The sequence below is a fragment of the Schistocerca serialis genome, chromosome 4 (genome assembly GCF_023864345.2).
Source record: "Schistocerca serialis cubense isolate TAMUIC-IGC-003099 chromosome 4, iqSchSeri2.2, whole genome shotgun sequence".
NCBI classification, from domain to species: Eukaryota; Metazoa; Arthropoda; class Insecta; order Orthoptera; family Acrididae; genus Schistocerca; species Schistocerca serialis.
The window spans coordinates 948,205,247-948,225,096 of record NC_064641.1 but is presented as its reverse complement, the minus strand read 5'-3'; the positions used below and the strand labels follow the sequence as shown (position 1 = coordinate 948,225,096).

Genomic DNA, 19,850 nt, shown 5'->3' with positions numbered 1-19,850 from the left:
AACATTTCTACGGAATTCAAATTGATCTTTCCAGAGGTTAGCTTCTACCAGTTTTTCCATTCGTCTGTAAAGAATTTGTGTTAGTATTTTGCAGCCGTGACTCATTAAACTGATAGTTAACCTGTCTCATACATCTTGCTCACCAGATGGTACAGTTTTGTCAGGGTCCCAAGGCTGCCAGTAGTTCTAATGGAATGTTTTCTACTCCCGGGGCCTTATTTTGACTTAGGTCTTTCGGAGCTCTGTCAAAGTTTTCACTCAGTATCATATCTCCCATTTCACCTTCATCTACGTCCTCTTTCATTTCCATAATGTCGCCCTCAAGTACATAGCCCTTGTATAGACCATCTATATACTCCTTCCACCTTTCTATTTTCCCCTCTTTACTTAAAACTGGTTTTCCATCTGAGCTGTTGATATTCCTATAAGTGGTTATCTTTCTTCCAAAGGTTTCTTTAATTTTCCTGTAGGCAGTATCTGTCTTGCCCCCTAGTGATGTATGTCTCTTATGATACGTTAATGATGTCCATCCCAAATCCTGTCTCATTTCAGTTACACTCTGTCCCCTATTTCGCTATAATACAAAGCATGCTGCCCTTCTTCAAACTTTTTTGATGTACTCCGTCAATCCTATCTGGCAGTGATCCCACACTGTACAGCAGTTTTCTAAAAAAGGACAGACAATTGTAGTGTAGGCAGTCTCTATAGTAGATCTTTCACATTTTCTAAGTGTCCTGCCTATTAAAATGCAGTCTTTGTTTAGCCTCCCCCACAACATTGTCCGTGTGTTCCTTCCAATTTAAGTTGTTCGTAATTGCAGTTCCTAGGTATTTACTTGAATTTACGGCCCTTAGATTTGACTGATTTATCGTGTAACTGAAGTTTAACGAATTCCTTTTAGCACTCATGTGGATGACCTCACACTTTTCATCAACTGCCAACTTTTGCACCATACAGATATCTTTTCTAAATCGTTTTTCAATTTGTTGTGATCTTCGGATGCCCTTACTTGTCAGTAGATGTTAGCGTCATCTGCAAACAATCTAAGATGATTGCTCAGATTGTCTCCCAAATCATTTATATAGATAAAGAACAGCAAAGGGCCTATAACACTACCTTGGGGAATGCCAGAAATCACTTCTGTTTCAATCGATGACTTTCTGTCAATTACTACAAACTGTGACGTCTCTGACAGGAACTCACAAATCCAGTTACGTTCCATAAGCACCCAATTTCCCCACAAGCTGCCTGTGTGGCACTTTGTCAAAAGCCTTCCAGATGTCCAGAAATACAGAATCAATTTGAAATCCCTTGTCAATAGCACTCAACACTTTGTGTGAGTAAAGAGCTAGTTGTGTTTCACAAGAATTATGTTTTCTAAATCTGTGTTGACTGTGTGTCAAGATACCGTTTTCTTCGAGGTAATTCATAATGTTCGAACACAATATATGTTCCAAAATCCTGTTGCATATCGGCATTAATGATATGTAATTTAGTGGATTACTTCTGCTACCTTTCTTGAATATTTTTGTGACGTCGATCGAACAGTTGTGTATGACCGTTAGCTATGGAGATATTGCATCAGCGTACTCTGAAAGGCATACTGTCTGGACCAGAAGACTTGCTTTTATTAAGTGATTTAAGTTGCTTCACTACTCCAAAAATATGTACTTCTACATCACTCATGTTGTGTGCTGTATCCTGCTTCTAGTGTGTGTGTGTGTGTGTGTGTGTGTGTGTGTGTGTGTGTGTGTGTGTGTGCGCGTGCGTGCGTGCGTGCAGGCGCGCGATTAAATCAACTGCCAACTGTGTCAGTCAGAGCCAGCCACTAGAGGCAGAACAACATCAGTTGTTCTGTGTATCGTTTATGTTGCATCTTCTATGTGATTCTTTTGTCTTGTTACATACAAAGTCACAGGAGGCTTATTTCCGTTATTGTTCAAAGGTTTATAAATAAAGTCTTATTTGTGTTACTTGGATTAGTTTGTGCATTACTTGGGTAGCACATGAATATTTAGCAGATGTAACTAATGGAAGGTACAGTCAGAATTCCTTGAATGTTCATGCAATAGCGACAGCTAGTGAACACCCCATAATTACTTTCACTGCTCATGTTTTTACAATTGATGCTGTCTTTCTAAGTCATGAAGTACCTCTAGATATTAGGACATTAATGATTGTAATTGTGATTGTTAAGGTGAAATGCTGACTTTATTTTGGAGACAAGTGTGATGCAAAGAGCAAGAGTTACTGAACTGATATTTCCTCAAGATCTGAACATGAACAGAAACCTGCTGCATACCCATCTTACCACCACTCCAGAAAGATTAAAAATTATTTCTTGTTTGTTGACAGTAGAGAAGAACTTTTGGTTCCTCTTTTCTTTTGCTCCTTCTTTCCCATCTCAGAAGGAGGGGGGCCAGGCTGCTCAAGTGCCTTTTGGCTGCATTTTTCAGCCATTGTGTTTATTGGTTGTTCTGTTGGCTCACTGTTTATTTATTGGTCTGGGGATAAGGGGATGGGCTTGTCTCCTGATTAGGAATTTATTTGCAGGAGGTTATGGAGACAGCTCTGGTATTCATCTTATGTCCTAAGGAAAACCTGCAATATCCACCCATAGTTGCTGGTGTTGTCACTTTCTGTGGCCTGTCAGCCTTTGTCAGTCTTCGATTTCTGATGACGGACTGAAGTCTGGGTCTTTCCAATATTGAATGTCCTCAAAGTCAGTGTGGTCTCCGTGTTTTCTTCTTTCTTCTTAGTACCATCTCAGCCTCTCTGCTTGTAGCTGTGGTATGGGAGGCCTCTGCTCGAGTCACACATTCCTAGTGTCTGTGCTATTTTGTTTCTCGTCTTCTGTCATGGTAGTCAGGCGTTGTCTGCCATGCTAGCCTCCTTCATCTGAGTAGCTTGGTTAGCTATCATTTTCTTCTTCTTAGGCTGCTCTGGGCGGTCTCTGTGGTCCTCCATTTGCAGTGTCTGTGTCTCTTGCCATTGTAGACAGCTGTCCTCTGTCTGGAAGGATGGAGTGACATAGAGATAACTCTCGTCTGCACAGCTCTCAGTTGCTCTCGTGGCCGGTGGTGGTGAGCCTCCCTCAATAGGAGACAAGCAGCCTCCATTTTCATTTGGATTGCAATTCTGAAATGGCTCTCAGCTTCCTGCAGGGCAGTATCGATGTTGGGGCATCAGGTGTCTTCATCATCTAGTTCAGTTGTGTCATCTATCACAGGGAGAACTTTTGCTGCTCGGCACATCGGCACTGATTGGCGTCACTCTTCTGTGTGCGCCCGGTCTCCCCTTCCACGTCCACTCTCACTGGTGGTGGGGAAAGCCATCTGCACATGAAGAGATGCCGCTGCCTCCTCACCTCTCATCTCCTCAGACGGCGAAGTTGTGTCTCTTCTCTGCCTTTGTCTCCCAGTTCATCTCTTCTCAGTTTGGGCGGCTGTTGAGGTCCCACGGGATGTCTTCTTGGATGTGTTGCTGTTGCTTTTGTGGACAGCGAAGTCTCCACATCTGTGTCAACTTGAACACGTGGCCCTCCGCAGTGGGCGCACGTTTGTGGATCTTCTCTCTTCCGTGGGCAAGTCTGACTGGCGTGTTTCCAGCACACTTGACATGTGCCAGCTCGTTGCAGCTACAATTTGCCGCATGCCCCTCTAGCTGACACCTGAAGCTCTGTGGTTTCCTGTCGAGCTCCACTGGGAGAGGCGTCACCTTTACTGGAAATCTTGTGAGCTTCTGCAGCTTGTAGACATCCTCTGCTGGCTGCTTCCTTTCACCCTCAGCTTTTTCTACAGCCAGAATGAAGAGCGGTGGTCTCTCCCCATTTGTCCATTTGTGCAGCTTTACAGCCACCTTCTCAAACCCTGCAGGCACAATCCTTTCATGAGTGCCCTGACTAGTCTCCTCTTCTGCTCTCTCTGTGGTTCCACATCTTTTGTTGGTGCTGCGACAGTGTGCGACATGAGTAGGTCACTAGTTTCATTGCAGCACTCTAGTGCTTTGCTTGTATCATGAGCAGCGAGTTGTCATTCCGGGCTCTTCATTTCCACTGCCACGACTTTCTCGAGCTGGGTGACGAACTCTGGCCAGTCGTCATCCTGGTAACAGATGTAAACTGGGAGAGTCAGTGCTTTGAGGTAGCAGCAGTTTCTGTTGTTCCCAACAGTCCCATCTTGTAGCGTGTCCTCTTCGGTACTGCTGTGTGAGGTGTCCATCGCCAGGCATTGGCTGTTGGGGCTACCAGGCATTGGCTGTTGGGGCTGCCTGGCTTTTCAGTTGGGGTATTACGTCTGATCGTCCCATCAGCCCGCCTCACCATACCTTTGAACTTTTAGTTTCGAAACATCCAGCAGGCAGAGCCACCGAGGCCGATCACTCTCTTCTTTCAGTCTTCTTCTTTTCTCTTTGCTTGCCCATAGTGCTACGTCCAATACCGATACAACAATCTGGCTCACTCGCTGTTAGAACAGCAATGCGACAATCTTGCTGGCGTGCGCGGAACACTAGAAAGTTATTCTTCTCAGCCTCTTCCTGTAGTGAGCACTCTGCGCTATGATGTGCACACCATGGATGCGCAACTGGAACTGCATCCTTCATTTTAGATGTCTGTTTAAGAATTCACTGGCAGTAGTGTATTTAGCAATAGATTAAGTAATTAAATTCAGTACACAAAAAAGGACATGTAAAGCTGGTCTTTACTTAAGATGTTTAAGTGCAAAGTCAAAATAAATTTTTGCTAAAACCCTCCCCCATTTACGTGCTCACACTATACCAGTTGGAATTTGTCACATGCAGGAGCAGAGTCTGTCGGCTATCCAGGTGTTGCCCATGGCCTCTTCCCTCGTGGTGGTGCTCACTTGGTGGAGCATTTTTATGCCTCCTGCAATCAGAAACTTGCGCAGCACCTTGAGAATGAGGTCCAGTCAACAACAGAAGATCTAGCCAGGTAAGGCTGGGTGCTATTTTATTTACTTCCTAAGGCTTCATCAACATCTATATATCACTTTTGTTTTCCCTTTTCCCCACTCTACGTACAGTTTCTTTGCCTTCTTGTTTCACAGAGATCAAGGGAATCAGCTATCTCAACTGTATATTGCAGGAAGAAGCCTACGTCAGTATTTGTAAATGACGCCGTGGAATATCGCCTACGGATGATTGGTCCATATTTAGAGAAGTGGCCTCAAGCAGTTGGAATAATGACTTTACCACCTAATGTTCCTACTGCTCTTGCCAACTTGCTGACACTAGTTGATGATATATGTTATTATGCTGGAGATAGATCTGTTGATGTAAGTGCTACAATTGAAGTATTAACAAGTGCATGAAAATTTTATTCTTCCTCTCAATTTTCTATTGCACCATTTATAGTATGAAGCACTCAATGTCTGTCTCATGTTAAGAATATTTTCTGTGTCATTCCACTATTTCTCAGTTGTGCTCTTCTGTTTTACTAATCATTACCAAGTAATGTTTTCTCCCCTCATTTATATGATGTTAATGTACATTTTAGTTCCCTTTTTGTTTTGTTTTTCATTTTGTAGCAAGAACACAGGTCCTTTGAATCACGCTGTGGAGCATATTCTACAACTGGTTGCTGTATATCCCAAAGGCAAACAGATTTTCTATGTGCATTTATGCACTTCACCAGTTTAGTGTCACCCATGCCTGTATAAAATGCTGGCCTGTGCAGTGCACAAGTTTATTGATAAAAGCAGAATGCAAGATTTTGCAGTTTGCTCTGCCATTGATATTGTAGGATTTAGTAGTAGTGGCCCTGGAGTAAGTGGTAGTGGGTGGTTGCATGGGGCAGGTCTTATAGCAGGGATGATTTCTCATGTAGGAACCAGAGGTTTGCCACTCGTACTCGCTCGAGTGCGCCGCACACTGGTGTGGCTTTTTGAGTACGAATGCTAGTGGAGCGGACGGATTGTGGGTGAACGAGGTGCTGCGGGCAGGAAAGGGCAGAGGTCGCCTGGCATGGTGCACTCACTGCTCTGATATTGTGACCATCATAGCAGCTATCGATGTGCCGACTGGTGTCACTTCTCACATTCCCACCAGCTGACGGAACTGCTGTCAGATCAGTTCAGTTATGCTGCACATGTATATTCTTGCCTGTTAGCGTCTAATGCTTTTTTAGACAACAAAGAAAATTTGGAAACAGTTAAGTCTCACAGACCATGTATGTTCTGTAAATTTCCATGTCACTTCATTGTCAAATGCGATTGTAGGCAACATAACTTAATTTGAACCATCTTATAACTTTTGCATTTATGCATTCTCTATTATTTCATACAGTTTTTGTGTTTACAAATAGTCTTCTCTCTGGTATTCTGAGTTAAGGGCAGTCTTAGCTTTTATAGCATCCTTACTTGTAACAGCTACTATTTTTAGTCATTTTGTAATTAACCTAAACATTATGTAGGTGTAATGGTCTAAATTTGTGCCACTTCAATGACTGCTGAGCACAAAGTCAAAATATATTCTAAAGAGAAAAAGGAAGAAGCAGTATGAAACAAATATGACTGAGGTAACTCGTGCAGTCGGATGTAAAACTGTATGGATACTGAAGTCTAGTAAAATATTTACCATGTGACACATGATGATACAAACATTTAGGAAAGCTGAAACTTCTACTTCGAATAAATAAATAAATAAATTTCATGGAACACTGAAAGAAAACTAGGATTATGCACAGAATTGGAAAATGAACTAGTGTCTTACCTACTTCACATAGAACAGAAATTTTATGGCTTCACATGTGTCGAATAGCTCACAAATCGTCAACAAAGAGTGTTCTACAACATCCATCAGAGAAAAAAGAAGCAGGATGGGCTTGGTTGGATCTGTTATGCAGCATCACAGCATCATAAGAAATGGACAAGAATTTATTGCTTTTATGATATATTGTATGAGCTGTTGTAAGACCGTAGCAGACAGTTCTCTAGTGTAATCGGTCTTTGCTGAAGGATGAATTAGTGTATATTTGGAGTTTTCTGCACGTGAATGATTAAAATCACATGAGGGTCTGATACTGCACTTCCTTCACCATTAACTGTATTACTGGTAGACTTCATAAATCCCTTCCATTCAGGAACTGGTAACACTTGTAGAGTGAAGTGCATGGAATGGAACCACTTACCACACATCCACAGCATGGCGGCCATTAATATGCCAAATGGAATGGTACTAATCATGTTAAACTCAAAGACAGTAATCTGCCATAATGTATTGTTTGTCTGATGCTCAAATATCTGGAGTTCCGAAACACCCAGATGGCCTACTTCTATGGCAGGGGGAGCCGATTTAAGCTTCTGGATCTCTTCAGGTGGTGAGGGAACTGAGGCTGGGGTGATGTAATTGATGCCCCCATGCTGTGAAAAGTATTCCATTTATAGTGTGGATGTTGAAATTGATGTTGTGGAATGTATTTTGATAGAATGTTCCACTGGGGGCACGCTCTCCAGTGTGGTAGACAGTTGATTGCTACAACTGTTGTGCTTTTTAATACATTCCACAGAATCCCAAACCAGCAAATAGATGGATCAAATTTTTTGATCCAGACTTATTGTGATTGAAGAGAGCGACAGCGTGTAATACATGCGACACAAATGATCGAGGGCGAATGAAAGCAGTGAGGGCATTGGATGTATATATGTCAGCTTCTTTTCAATTTTCTGATTTGTCCTTTTCTTTGCTGAAATGCAGTCCATGAAGACACGTAGTGCATGAGATTCTATTTCCTCAGCCCCACTACAGAATTTGCCACAAGATGGAGAAACAGAATTACCATATGCTATTGACTCAGTATTTTCTAAGATTATAGTGTCATCTACGTTTACAGTTCTTTCCTGTTCTGCTTGTTTGTCTTTGCATTTTGAAGAATACCAGGCATCATTCAAAATTTTTTCATCTGAGCCATGAAAGCACACAACAGTTTTTCTGGTGTGGATTGTGCTGCAAACAATGTTGTCCCCATACTTTACTCTCAGTTTGCCCTTGACTGTCTTTAATGTTCCTGAAACTTGCTCCAACAGCTCAACTACGGTCAACTGACAGTCGTCATTCTCCTCTATGTAATTTCTTCCATTGATACATTAATTTATTCATCGTCAGGGCCACTTTTTGTAGATTTAAGTGCTGTGCCTGAAAGAAATTTCTATAGCTGTTCTTGTAATATCTCGGTTCTGCAACATGTAGATCTCCAACAGAGCAGATATATCTTCGGATGATGTCTCCCCATTCATCCTTCCTTTCCTGTAATTGTATTATCTTGACCGAAGGATCGAACACTGTAAACCTTTCACCGCTGTTTTGGGTTTTTTTCCGTCTTTTCATAAAAAAAATTCATCATCAGTAGCTTTCACACAAGACAGACAGGTAGTTTTAAATTCATTTCACTTCAGCTGAAGGCAAAAATGTGACTCTAGCTGTCATTGAAGGCTGATCCTTTGAAACAACCTCTCTTAGAAATCTTTTGATTGATTTAGCTCTGGTGTACTCTTTTCTGCAAATCCATGAACAACACTAATTTTTTTTTTTTTTTTTTTTTTTTTTTTTTTTTGTTCCTGAAACTCCCAACTTTCCCATCTTTTGTCAGATGACTGGCATTTACCAATCCACTTATTTACATGTTCCTTTCTTGCCAACACTGCATAGCTTACTGATAACATTACTCTCACAGATTAAACACTTTTCAGCCATTGTTTATAGGAACATGTTTCATGTAAAACACATTTTATTTAAAATATTATGGTACAAAAGTATTCACTAAATAAACTGACTGTCACTCTGCTGTTTAAACATGATCATAGTGAAGTTATTTGGCCTAGACACATAAGTGAACTGCACAGGAAATGCTGGGGAGGGTATAGTCGATTATTATGTGTGTAAACTGAAAAGCGAGCAGTGGTGGGGAACTGACGTTTCCCGGAAGGAATCCAACTGTTGTACAGGATGAATAACAGTCGGTTTCCTTACTAGCAGTGCAAGGTGGTGAGTGGAGATTTACATAGATTCTCGTCATATGTGTATTTTTGTTAGTAACTAAATCTGTATTTCATTTAGCATTGATGCCCTTTGTGGAAAACAATCTCCAGGTGTGTCTGCACATTGCGTCAACAGTGATTTAAAAAGCTCGCTGCGGAAGGGTCGGTACGATTGCGAAACGGCGTGTAGTTACTTTTTATCATGTACCAGTGTAAACAGACTGGGGACCACGTACTCACTCTTAGTTCTGAAGACATGCAATCAGGGAAGAAGTGACCTCATTCTGGTGATCTGCCTTCCGTCACACTTCTATCCTCCAACCCCACTCCCTTCCACTACCACCAGTCATATCCCTAGAACATAATTTATCCCCCAGTACAGTTCTGCTGTACTTAAATATGGTACAGTTATTTAATATTTGGTCTTCATTTAACAATAAACATTTATTTTATGTCATTATAACACCATTTTTAATAATTTGTGATTTCTCTATGCCCTGCCTGATTAGGACCAATTTTTGTTGGAAATTTAAATTACTTTAATATTTTACTCGGAAACATTCCACTAAAAGACGTAGTTTTCAAGTTATTCAAAAGAAACACAAAAAAAAAAAAGATCTTGAACGGTCCCCACCCCCCCCTTCCCCCTCCCCCCCCTCCCCCAATGCTCACTTCCCATGGGCAATGATGGTTTAATATGTTGTTCATGACACTTCCCCCTATCACTGTACAAAAATTGGGACTACATGAATTGTTTTACCTTTTTTGTTTTTTGGTCGGCGTTGACTGGGCTAGTGGTATAGTTACAGGAGGGAGAAACCCGGAAAACGTTGTCAGTGAAAGTGTTGAGGGATTCACTGATGGAGCAGATACCAGTGGTGTCTATGCTGTAGAGGAAGCATTCGACATGGAAGGGGTGACAGCTGTGAAAGTGTAAGTATTGTAGCTTATTGATGGGCTTTATATAGACAGTGGTTTTGGTGTGGGATTCAGTGAGATGGAGGTTAATGTCAAGGCTGGTGCTTCAGATTTAGAAAAGAACCGAATGAATTTGAGTGGAGAAAAGGAGTTCAGTTGTTGCAATGAGTGCAGGAGTTTTTATTCACTGTGAGTTCAGATCACAAAGTTGTCATCAATAAATCGGTGCCAAACCAAAGAGCCTGGCTCCTCGGTCTTGTGAAGTGCCATTTCCGTGCAGTCCACGAAAAGCTTACTGTAGGTCAGGTCCATCACAGTTCCCATAACAGCCACTCTGATTTTATTTATTACTACTTTCCTTTATCACAATTCTTAGTTGCGCTATTCGTCTCTCTTCCCCCTAATATACCTTTACCTCTTGCTCTGACTTACTGTCTCTGTACAGAAGTAAGCACTCTGTTTCCCAGTGCATCACCTTCATCTTCACATCTCCATCTCTGCTAATCTTACTACAGATTGGTCCCTCTCATCCTGGACTCTGAGTAACTCACCCTCCCTTTTTAATCTTCCTCATCCTATCACTCTCCACTTCCTCGAGGAAAGAACTATTAGTTCCAAAAGCTAAGTGGTGTGTCGTCTTTACTTTCAAAATTGAGCGCTCTGTGTATATAATGATTCTTTTGACTTTAGGAAAGGTAAAACATTGCGGAGGAAGTTCTGGCGCTGTACTTAATAAGAACTGAGAAACATGAGACACCTTTCAGCTTGTTGAACTAGAAAAAGCATTCTGCAACATAAAACTTTCAAGAAAATATGTATGAGCTGTAGGGAAAGATGGGTAATACACTAGATGTGTAAGAACTGAGAGAGAACAGTAAAGCTGGAGGAGCAGGGGATAAGTTCTCAAATTAAAAATGATGAAATGGCAGGGGTACAGCTGATTCCTTCTGAATCTCAGGTAAGCCATGATGAAGTGAAAGAAAGATTCAGATTGGGATTAAAATTCACAGTCGAAAAGATATCAGTGATAAGAGTTGCTTACAGTAATTCTATTTTGCATTAATGTGAGCTACTATTATAGGGCCTATCGAATGGAATGAATAGTCTGCTGACTTGCAGAACGAGGATTGAGAGAAAGACAAAAATATTCAGGAGAGGATAAATGAAATAAGTAACAAATTAAGATGAGATGAAGGAATTATGTTAACTTGGAAGCACAATAATGTATGTCAGACAAAAAGAGAAGGCAGTAGAAGGGTACAGGTAAAGAGAAGGTTACTTCTGTAAAAGAAGTCTACTACTATCAAACACAGAATGTACGTCTGAAGTGCAGAGTTGTACGATAGTGAATCATGTAAGTTGGAACACAGGAGAGTAGAAGTGTTTTAAGGTGCATTCTTACAGAAGGATGTTGAAAATGAAGTGGACTGATAAATTGAGAAATGAGGAGGTTGTGCACAGAATTGGTGTTATAAAAAATGTTGTATCTAGGAATCCTGCAGACTTGGTTCGCTAGACAAATAATCAAACAGCTCATATTAATGAGTTTTATAACAACAAGATAATTGCAAATACTTAACTTTGATAGATGTGTCACAAGCAAAGGGTGACATACAAAACAGTCAGTCTTCTTCAGAGTAGACAAACACAAGTCTGTGCTACGTAGAGCTTGCTGGTGATACAGGCTATGATTTGTCAGCTAACGAAGTGGCTAATGTGAAAGCTGCTATCGAAGTGGGTTGCACCAGTTGGGCATGGCGCTTATATCCTCTTCACCTAGGGGCCGCTGCTGTCGCGCTGTCGTCCTAGAGAGAGGTCGGTCAGCGTGTGATTGGCTAACCTCTTCTCTGTCATTGCCGACTGGTATGCTAGTACTAATTTTATGCCGTAACATTTCCCCCCCCCCCCCCCCCAAAAAAAAAAAAGGGGGCAGACCATCGTCATATACGGAGCACGAAAACAGGGCGGGAGGCAGGAATGTGGATGCTCTGATGGACCAGAAGCTGTGGTTGCAGGGGATGTCAGACTTCCAGTCGTACCCTGTGCTGTGGTGGAAATGTCCTTGGGAAAATGCTCAGAAGGGTACGTGCCCACCTCCTGCGGCCCATACCAGTATGTAGAAGGCATCGGCTTCTGCGGCGTGGGCAGGTCCAGCTCCATCGGTAGGGCAGCAGGAGGCAGAGGAGACGAAGGCTGCCTCTCCGTGGGGTCATCTTGTGGTATCATGCTGACACCCTTCAGCAGCTGCTGCAGCAGCTCAGGATCCGTGAATCTGGGGGAAGAGATACAGAAGGCTCACATGCACATGACAGCAGCGAATTTGATTGTGATGTTGGTGCTGCAACTCGTATGGGCTTGAAATGAGATACGTGCATGCACCAAGTCGATGAAGGATCTTGCCTCGTGCCCACCATCTGTTGCTGCTAAAAACCCAGAAAAAAACAATATCGTGTGGTGCGAAACTATTCTTGCAGCCTTCCTTCGGTGCCAGCAGATGCTGAGGAGGGTGGAACAGTGGCCGATGGAGGTGGCCGTGAAGCAATTACACCAGCAATGGTCCATCTCGTGGATGCGAACGATAGGAGGTGAGAAATAGTTGCAATGCTTGATGCCCGGTGTGTTCGCTGTGAAATTTGGCCATCTGCTGCTTAAAGGTTCTGACAAAACATTTTGCTTCGCCATTGGATTGGGGATGGAACGGTGTGCTAGTTAGATGCTGTGTGTCATTGTTTTCACAGAATGTTTCAAATTCATTTGATGCGAACTGAGTGCTGTTGTCCGACACTATGATTTCAGGCAAACCTTTGAGACAAAAAATAGAGGACAGTGCCTGAGCTGTGCTATGTGATGTTGTCGAGTTCATTGGTCCAGCAAAAGGAAACTTGCTATACAAGTCTACCACAATCAACCTATGACTGCTCCAAATAGGTCCCACAAAGTCTATGTGCACACCTTGCCACGGTGATTGTGACTTGGGCCAAGCAGAGAATTTTTGTGGCAGAGCGGAATGATTTTCCACACATGCGTGATACTGTGATGTCATCTGTTCTATTTGGGTGTCCACACCCTGCCAAGTACAATTTCGATGCACTAACTGTTTTGTACAAACAATCCCACAGTGTCCTTGGTGAAGTAACTGCAACACTTCTTTTGGGAAAGCTTTGGGGATCAACGCAAGTGACTGCCCACTCTTATTTTGAACAAGAATCACACCTTGCTGTATAGCGAGGCTATGCCAATATGCAAAGTATTGGCTCACTACAAAGTTCTTTATGCTATGTAATGAGCAGGTCCAAGATGTGCAAATGTATTTTAGTAAAATGTTCAAAACTGAATCATTCATGCAACCCATCCTAGAATATTTCTAAACTGTACGGTATATCGAATGTGTACATGGAGGGGCAGCCCGCAAATGGTCACAGCTTTCAAAATAATGGAGCACAACAATCGAGGTTTAATTAAAGCAATTCTAGATTTTGGCTAATGCCTAGCCATTATCAATGCACTATTTCATAGTTTCAGTACATCTCCTGGTACATCAGTCCCCTGTTGTTCAAGCTTTTCTCACTATTCATTCAAGACTACAGTATAGTAGAGGTGAGTAGTCTTGAATGAACTGTGACAGAAGTCCAAACAACAGGGGACTGATGTACCAGGACATGTACTGAAACTATGAAATAGTGCATTTGAAAGGAAAGGGCAATTGATTGCTGCACTTCATCATTTTGAAAGTCACATCTCAGTTGTTGAGTGGATGGACATTCCTAATGGAAGGTAACTTGATGGTCACAGCTTTCTTTGACCATTGGGAGAATGTCACAGAGATACTGCAGAAACTGAAGTGGCAGACTGGAGTTGGAAGAAACCCTGATAACTGATACAGTGTGAGGTACCCGTAGCCATGTGCTTTGTAATGGCTTGTAGATTATGGACATAGAAATGGGTTGGAAAAATCCAAAAATAATCAAAGATGTTGAGTGTGTGTCCTATTCTTAGATGTGGAGGTTGGCACTGCAAAGGAAGCCATGGGGGACCACATCAGACCAATCAGAAGACACACACATTGGGTGGGGGGGGGAGGGCAACAGATTCTTGCTATGCCACAGTGAAAGTGTTGGCAATACATAGGTTATTGCTAACTTTTTGTATAACATGTGAGAGTGTAATAATCCAGTGATTACTTGACATTGTGTGTTGTTTGTTTACCTAATTGTGTTGTACTACAAATCCCTAGTTGGTCATAAGTTACCTCCTGTGCCCACTTTCCATACTATGGACTTCTTCTCCCATAAATATATACATGTTCATATATTAGAATAATGCAGGGATATGCCCGCTGAAGAAGAGAGGGAGGATAAACTGAGGGGTGTTTGACTGCAATGTAGTCCATGGATTTAGATGTTGAATCCATTAAAGTTTGGGGGGGGGGGGGGGGGGAGGGGAATCTGAAACAGTTTGGAAAGGCTGTAAGGGAACTGGCTGCCTGAGTTTGCCAACTGGATTGGTTCATGCAAGAATGCAGAGAATTGTTAGTATTGGGGTTGTCACCATTGTTGTTGGACACTTGCCTCTTCTGGACCAACTGCTGCGGTCTACTGTCTGTAACATGCCAAAGTCATAATAAGAGAGACCATTTTAATTGTAAAGTTGGTTTGCTGCTACTCTTCGGTGTAAGGGCCACACCCATGTCTCGGTGTGATCAGTTTTTGCTGAAGTGTTGCGGGGACAGTCAGTCAAAATTTCTACTTTACAGGGCTTGCTAACATTGTGTTGAGTGTATACAGGCAGTTGGGTTCTGCTATGAAATGGTCCCTTTGTCAAGTGTCACTTCCATCTATGATTGTGATTACAGTTTCCCATTCTCATAATGAAGAAGTTATTAAGATGGTGTGTGTTTGTATAAAGTTGTGTTGCAAGCTTTATAAATTCATCGATAAGAAACTTGAAATGTAGTTCATACTACCTGTCCACATATGGAGCATTGCTTCTGATGCACCAGATCTTGCTCAGTATGACCGGCCGGAATGACAGACTTATTTAAGTTGCATACCTCAGGACTAAAACTACATATGCCCTCAGTGGTCTAATGAGTGTTATTTTCACAGGTTTGTGTGTTCTCTGTTTAAGTGCTTTACATGTAGAACTTTGGAAAGACCTCAGATGTGCTCAGTTGGTGATGAATTGTATGTGGTCCCCACAAGTGAGTTTCTGGTGCAGCTAAATGTCAAGGCCTCTCACTTCTTCATGGAAATGTGTTGAATGTTCATTTACTGTGGTTTTTCTATAGAGTTGTTGTTTATGCAGTTGTTATAACCTGCATGTGAAGACAGTTTCCTTGCACTTTTCAACGTTTACTCTAGATTGTTATTTCTGTGGTAATGAGGCTCCAGTGAGTCAAATTCTAATGATACTAGAATAATATTATCAAACATATATCATACTAACAGATACTTGTAGACTCATCTTCAGTGGCTACCTGCATGTTATAAAGAGAAAATACAGCAGGTGGGATAGAATGGGGTGTGGGTTGTGTTGTGTGGGCTAGATATAGGGGGCTAGAGGTGGGAGGCAGGAAGAGGGGTTGAGGGTGGGTAGAGAGGGCAGAGGTGGGAGGCATGAATAGAGGGTGGAGGTGGCTAGCCGGTGGCCCACAGGGAGCCAGCAGGTTTGATAGCTAGGAATTCATGAGGGAGGGATGGTACGAGTGGGGTGCAGTGCACAATAAAGGCGACAGGGAGGTACTGATTGGGAGGGGTTGACAGGACGCAGAAATTGTTGGGTGAAGGATGTGGGACAGTGGCTTAACAGAGTTCAAGGCCAGGAGGGATATGGGAGCAAAGGGCGTGCTGCAAGGATAACTCCCATCTGCATAGCTGGTGGTGGAGGGAAAGATTTGAACAGCTCAGGCTGGAGTTATTTAATGTGTTCATTAATGTTATCTGTAATCATGTATACATATCCTGTAAGCTGACTTTTACCACATCATTTCAATAAGAGACTCCACCAGCTTAGCTGGGTGGTAACGTGCTCGCCTCCCGTGCAAGCAGGCCTGGGTTCGATTCCTGGCTGGGTTGGAGATTTTCTCCGCTCGGGGACTGGGTGTCGTGTTGTCCTCATCATCATTTCATCCTCATCATCGGCGTGCAAGTTGCCCAATGTGGCGTTGACTGCAATAAGACTTGCACTTGGCGGCTGAACTTCCCCGGATGGGGGCCTCCCGGCTAATGACGCCATATGCTCATTTCATTTTATTTCATTTCAATAAAGGAATTGTTCAAGTGATCTATGGAACATATAACTAACTAACTAACTGTGTAGCAGCCACTGAACTTGAGCCTGTTGTGCTCTGCTTCAGTCGAGTGCAAAACTGAAGACAAGCAAACCACCTCCAATTATGGGCCTCTTTCACTTGTTCCATTTTTTTAAAAAGTTTTTGAGAGTGTAAGCTACAATATAATACTGAGTCATCTGTCATGTGAGTAGATTTTTTTAACTGCCTCTCATTTTGATTTTTACAGGGAGTTGTCCACAGAGAAAGGTGTATCATAATTCCCAAATAAAGTGGAATATTTTGTGACCTTGCGACACTCTTTTATTGTGTGGATTATAAAAATCTGTTTGACAAACCAAAGTGTTTTGGCATTAGTGTCATCCCTTTTGCACTTGTGCCATAGGGTTGGTAACTGTAGGGTCCCACTAAATGGATCAGGTGAGCACTACACATCAGAGGCAGCTACTCAGGTAGCTGGTTGAGTGTGGGGCACACATAAGGGTTGTTAAGATTAGATGACTCTCCATCCAGTCTAGATAACAATAGCTGTAGGAAACCTGGAAGTAGCAATGTAAGATCAAAAGAAATGCCTCTCTCAGGTGAGAGTATTAAAATCCTAATGGTAAGCTGCCAAAGCATTCACGACAAAGTGCCAGAGTTTGAAGCATTCGTGAAAAGCAGTGAAGCTTACATAATACTACTTACAGAAAGCTGGTTGAAACCTGAAATTGATAGCTGTGAGATTTTTAGTGAAAATTTATGTGTGTATCAAAAGGATAGGTGACTGGGAAATGAAGGTGATGTATTTTTCACAGTAGACAAGAAACTCAAAACACTGAGGTAGAAATTGAAGCTGCATGTGAGATTGTTCAGGCAAGAGTCAGTATCAGGGGTGGGTGTAAAACAATAATTTGATCCTTTTATTGTTCACCAGGTTCATCTGAAGTGACCGAAAACTCCAGAGGAAACCTCACCTTCACTTTTACAAAAATTCCCAAATCATAGGCTCAGTCATTGGTGGAGACTTTAATCACCCAACAGTTAATTGGGGAAATGACTGTTTTGTTAGTGGTGGGCATGATAAGATGTTCTGTGAAACAATACCTAAATGCCTTTTCTGATAACTACCTAGAACAGATAGTTAGGAACTCCACTCACAATGGAAATATATTGGATTTAATGGCAACAAATAGACGTGACCTCCTTGAGGATATCCACATCGAAACTGGTATTAGTAACAGTGAAGTGGTTGTGGTAACAGTGATTACCAAAGTACAAAGGACACCTAAAACAAGCAGAAAGATACATATGCTCAAGTACAGTAGATAAAAAAATCAGCAGTGTGATATCTCAATGAGGAACTTGAAACTTTCAGGAGAATATTTGAACATGCACGAGATAGATGTGTATTGAGTAGAAGAGTTCATAATAGATGTACTCAGTACACATAGCATACAGTCACTCTAAACAAACTTCTAAAGAAACAGAGACTAGTGCATAATAGTTGTAGAATGAAGTGTAAGACTGTAGATACAGAGATGCTGAATGAAACGCATTTGGCTGTCAAGAATGTAACGCTTGATGCCTTCAATGAGTACTGTAGCAGACTGTTGTCAGATGACCTTTCATAAAACCCAAAGAAATTTTGGCCATGTGTAAAGACTGCTAGCCGCACCAAAGTTAGTATCCAGTCCTTAGTAAATGAGACAGGAACTGAAATTGAGGTTAGCAAAGCAAAAGCAGAAATACTCAAATCTGTCTTTAAACGTTCCTTTACAAAGTAAAACCAAGAATAAATGCCCCAATTTAATCCTCATTCCACTGAAAAGATGAATGAAATAAGTATTAGTTTCAGTGGTGTTTAGAAAGAGCTGAAATCGTTAAAAATTGACAAAGCTCCCAGGTGTGATGGAATCCCTATCAGAGTCTATACTGAATTTACTGCTGAGTTAACTCCTCTTCTAACTATAATATATAGATCCCTTGAACAGAAAACCATACCCAGTTTGTGGAAAAAACCATAGGTCACACTTATTTACAAGAAGGGTTTTATATGTGATTCACAAAAGTACTGTCTAATATCTTTGACATTAGTTTGTTGTAGAACTTTAGAACATATTCTGACTCTGAGATCAAACATAATGAGGTGCCTTGAACAGAATGACCTCCTCAATGCCAACCAGTATTGATTTCAAAAACATTAATCATGTTAAATCCAACTCTCACTTTTCTCACATGACATACTGATGTCATGTGAGATGCAATATTTATTGATTTCTGAAAAGCATTTGACTCAATGCCACACCTATACTTATTGTCAAAAGTATGATTGTACGTGGTACCAAGTGAAATTTGTGACTGGATTAAGGACTTTTTGGTATGTTATCTTGGATGGAGAGTCATTGTCAGATGTAGAAAAAATGGCTCTGAACACTATGCGACTTAACTTCTAAGGTCATCAGTCACCTAGAACTTAGAACTAATTAAACCTAACCAACCTAAGGACATCACACACATCCATGCCCGAGGCAGGATTCGAACCTGCGACCGTAGCGGTCGCTCGGTTCCAGACTGTAGCGCCTAGAACCGCACGGCCACTCCGGCCGGCCTCAGATGTAGAAGTATCTTCAGATGTGCTCCAGGGAAGTGTGTTGGGCCCCTTGCTATATGTGTTGTATATTAATGACACTGCCGGCAATATTAATAGTAACATCAGACTTTTGGTAGATGATGTAGTTACCTATAACCAAGTACTGTTTGAAAGATGCTACATTAGTATTCACTCAGATCTTGATAAGGTTTCAAAGTGGTGCAAAGATTGGAACTTGCTGTAAATGTTCAGAAATGTAAAATTTTGCAAACATAGTATCCTGTGACAATAATGTAAGTGAGTCACTGTTGGAATCAGCCAACTCGTACAAATACCTGGGAGAAACACTTCATAGGGATATGAAATGAAATGATTACATAGGTTCAGTTGTGGGTAAAGCAGGTGGTAGATTTTGTTTTATTGGTAGAATACTGGGGAAGTGCAGTCAGTCTACAAAAGAGATTGCTTACAAATCACTTGTGCGACCAGTTCTAGAATATTGCTCAACTGTATCGGGACTCATACCAGATAGGACTAACAGGGGATATGGAACATTTACAGAGAAGGGCAGCACAAATGGTCACTGGTTTGTTTAATCCATGGAAGAGTGTCACAGAGATACTCAAGGAATTGAACTGGCGGAGTCTTGAAGACAGACTTAAACTATCCTGACAAAGTCTTCTAACAAAGTTTCAAGAATCGGCTTTAAATGATTACTCTAGGGATATACTACAATCCCATACATATCGCTCACATAGGGATTGTGAAGATATGATTAGAATAATAAGTGTACTCACAGAGGCATTCAAAAATTCTTCCTGCACTCCATACATGAATGGAACAGGAAGAAATCTTAATGACTAGTACAATGGGACATACTCTCTGCCATGCACCTCATAGTGGTTTGCAGGGTATAGATGTATATGTAGATGTAGATGCATAGATTTACGCTGTGACAGTTTCGTGACTATGACATAGTCTGTGAATAAGACAACATAATGTCGAACCTACCCTAACACGAGGTGTTACAGGGATTGGTACTGGGCCCACTCCTGTTCTTAATGTACACAAATGACCT

At 41.7% G+C, this 19,850-nt stretch overlaps 1 protein-coding gene across 2 annotated transcripts in view; it reads left to right on the top strand.

Moving 5' to 3' along the window:
• Positions 1-19,850, top strand: part of LOC126473602 (ubiquinone biosynthesis protein COQ9, mitochondrial) — a 180,517-nt gene that overhangs the window by 107,374 nt on the left and 53,293 nt on the right. For both annotated transcript variants that reach the window (XM_050100763.1, XM_050100764.1), the window contains exons 3-4: positions 4,801-4,951; positions 5,105-5,294. In XM_050100763.1, the coding sequence (XP_049956720.1) occupies positions 4,801-4,951; positions 5,105-5,294 (341 nt within the window). The remainder of the gene's footprint in view (positions 1-4,800; positions 4,952-5,104; positions 5,295-19,850) is intronic.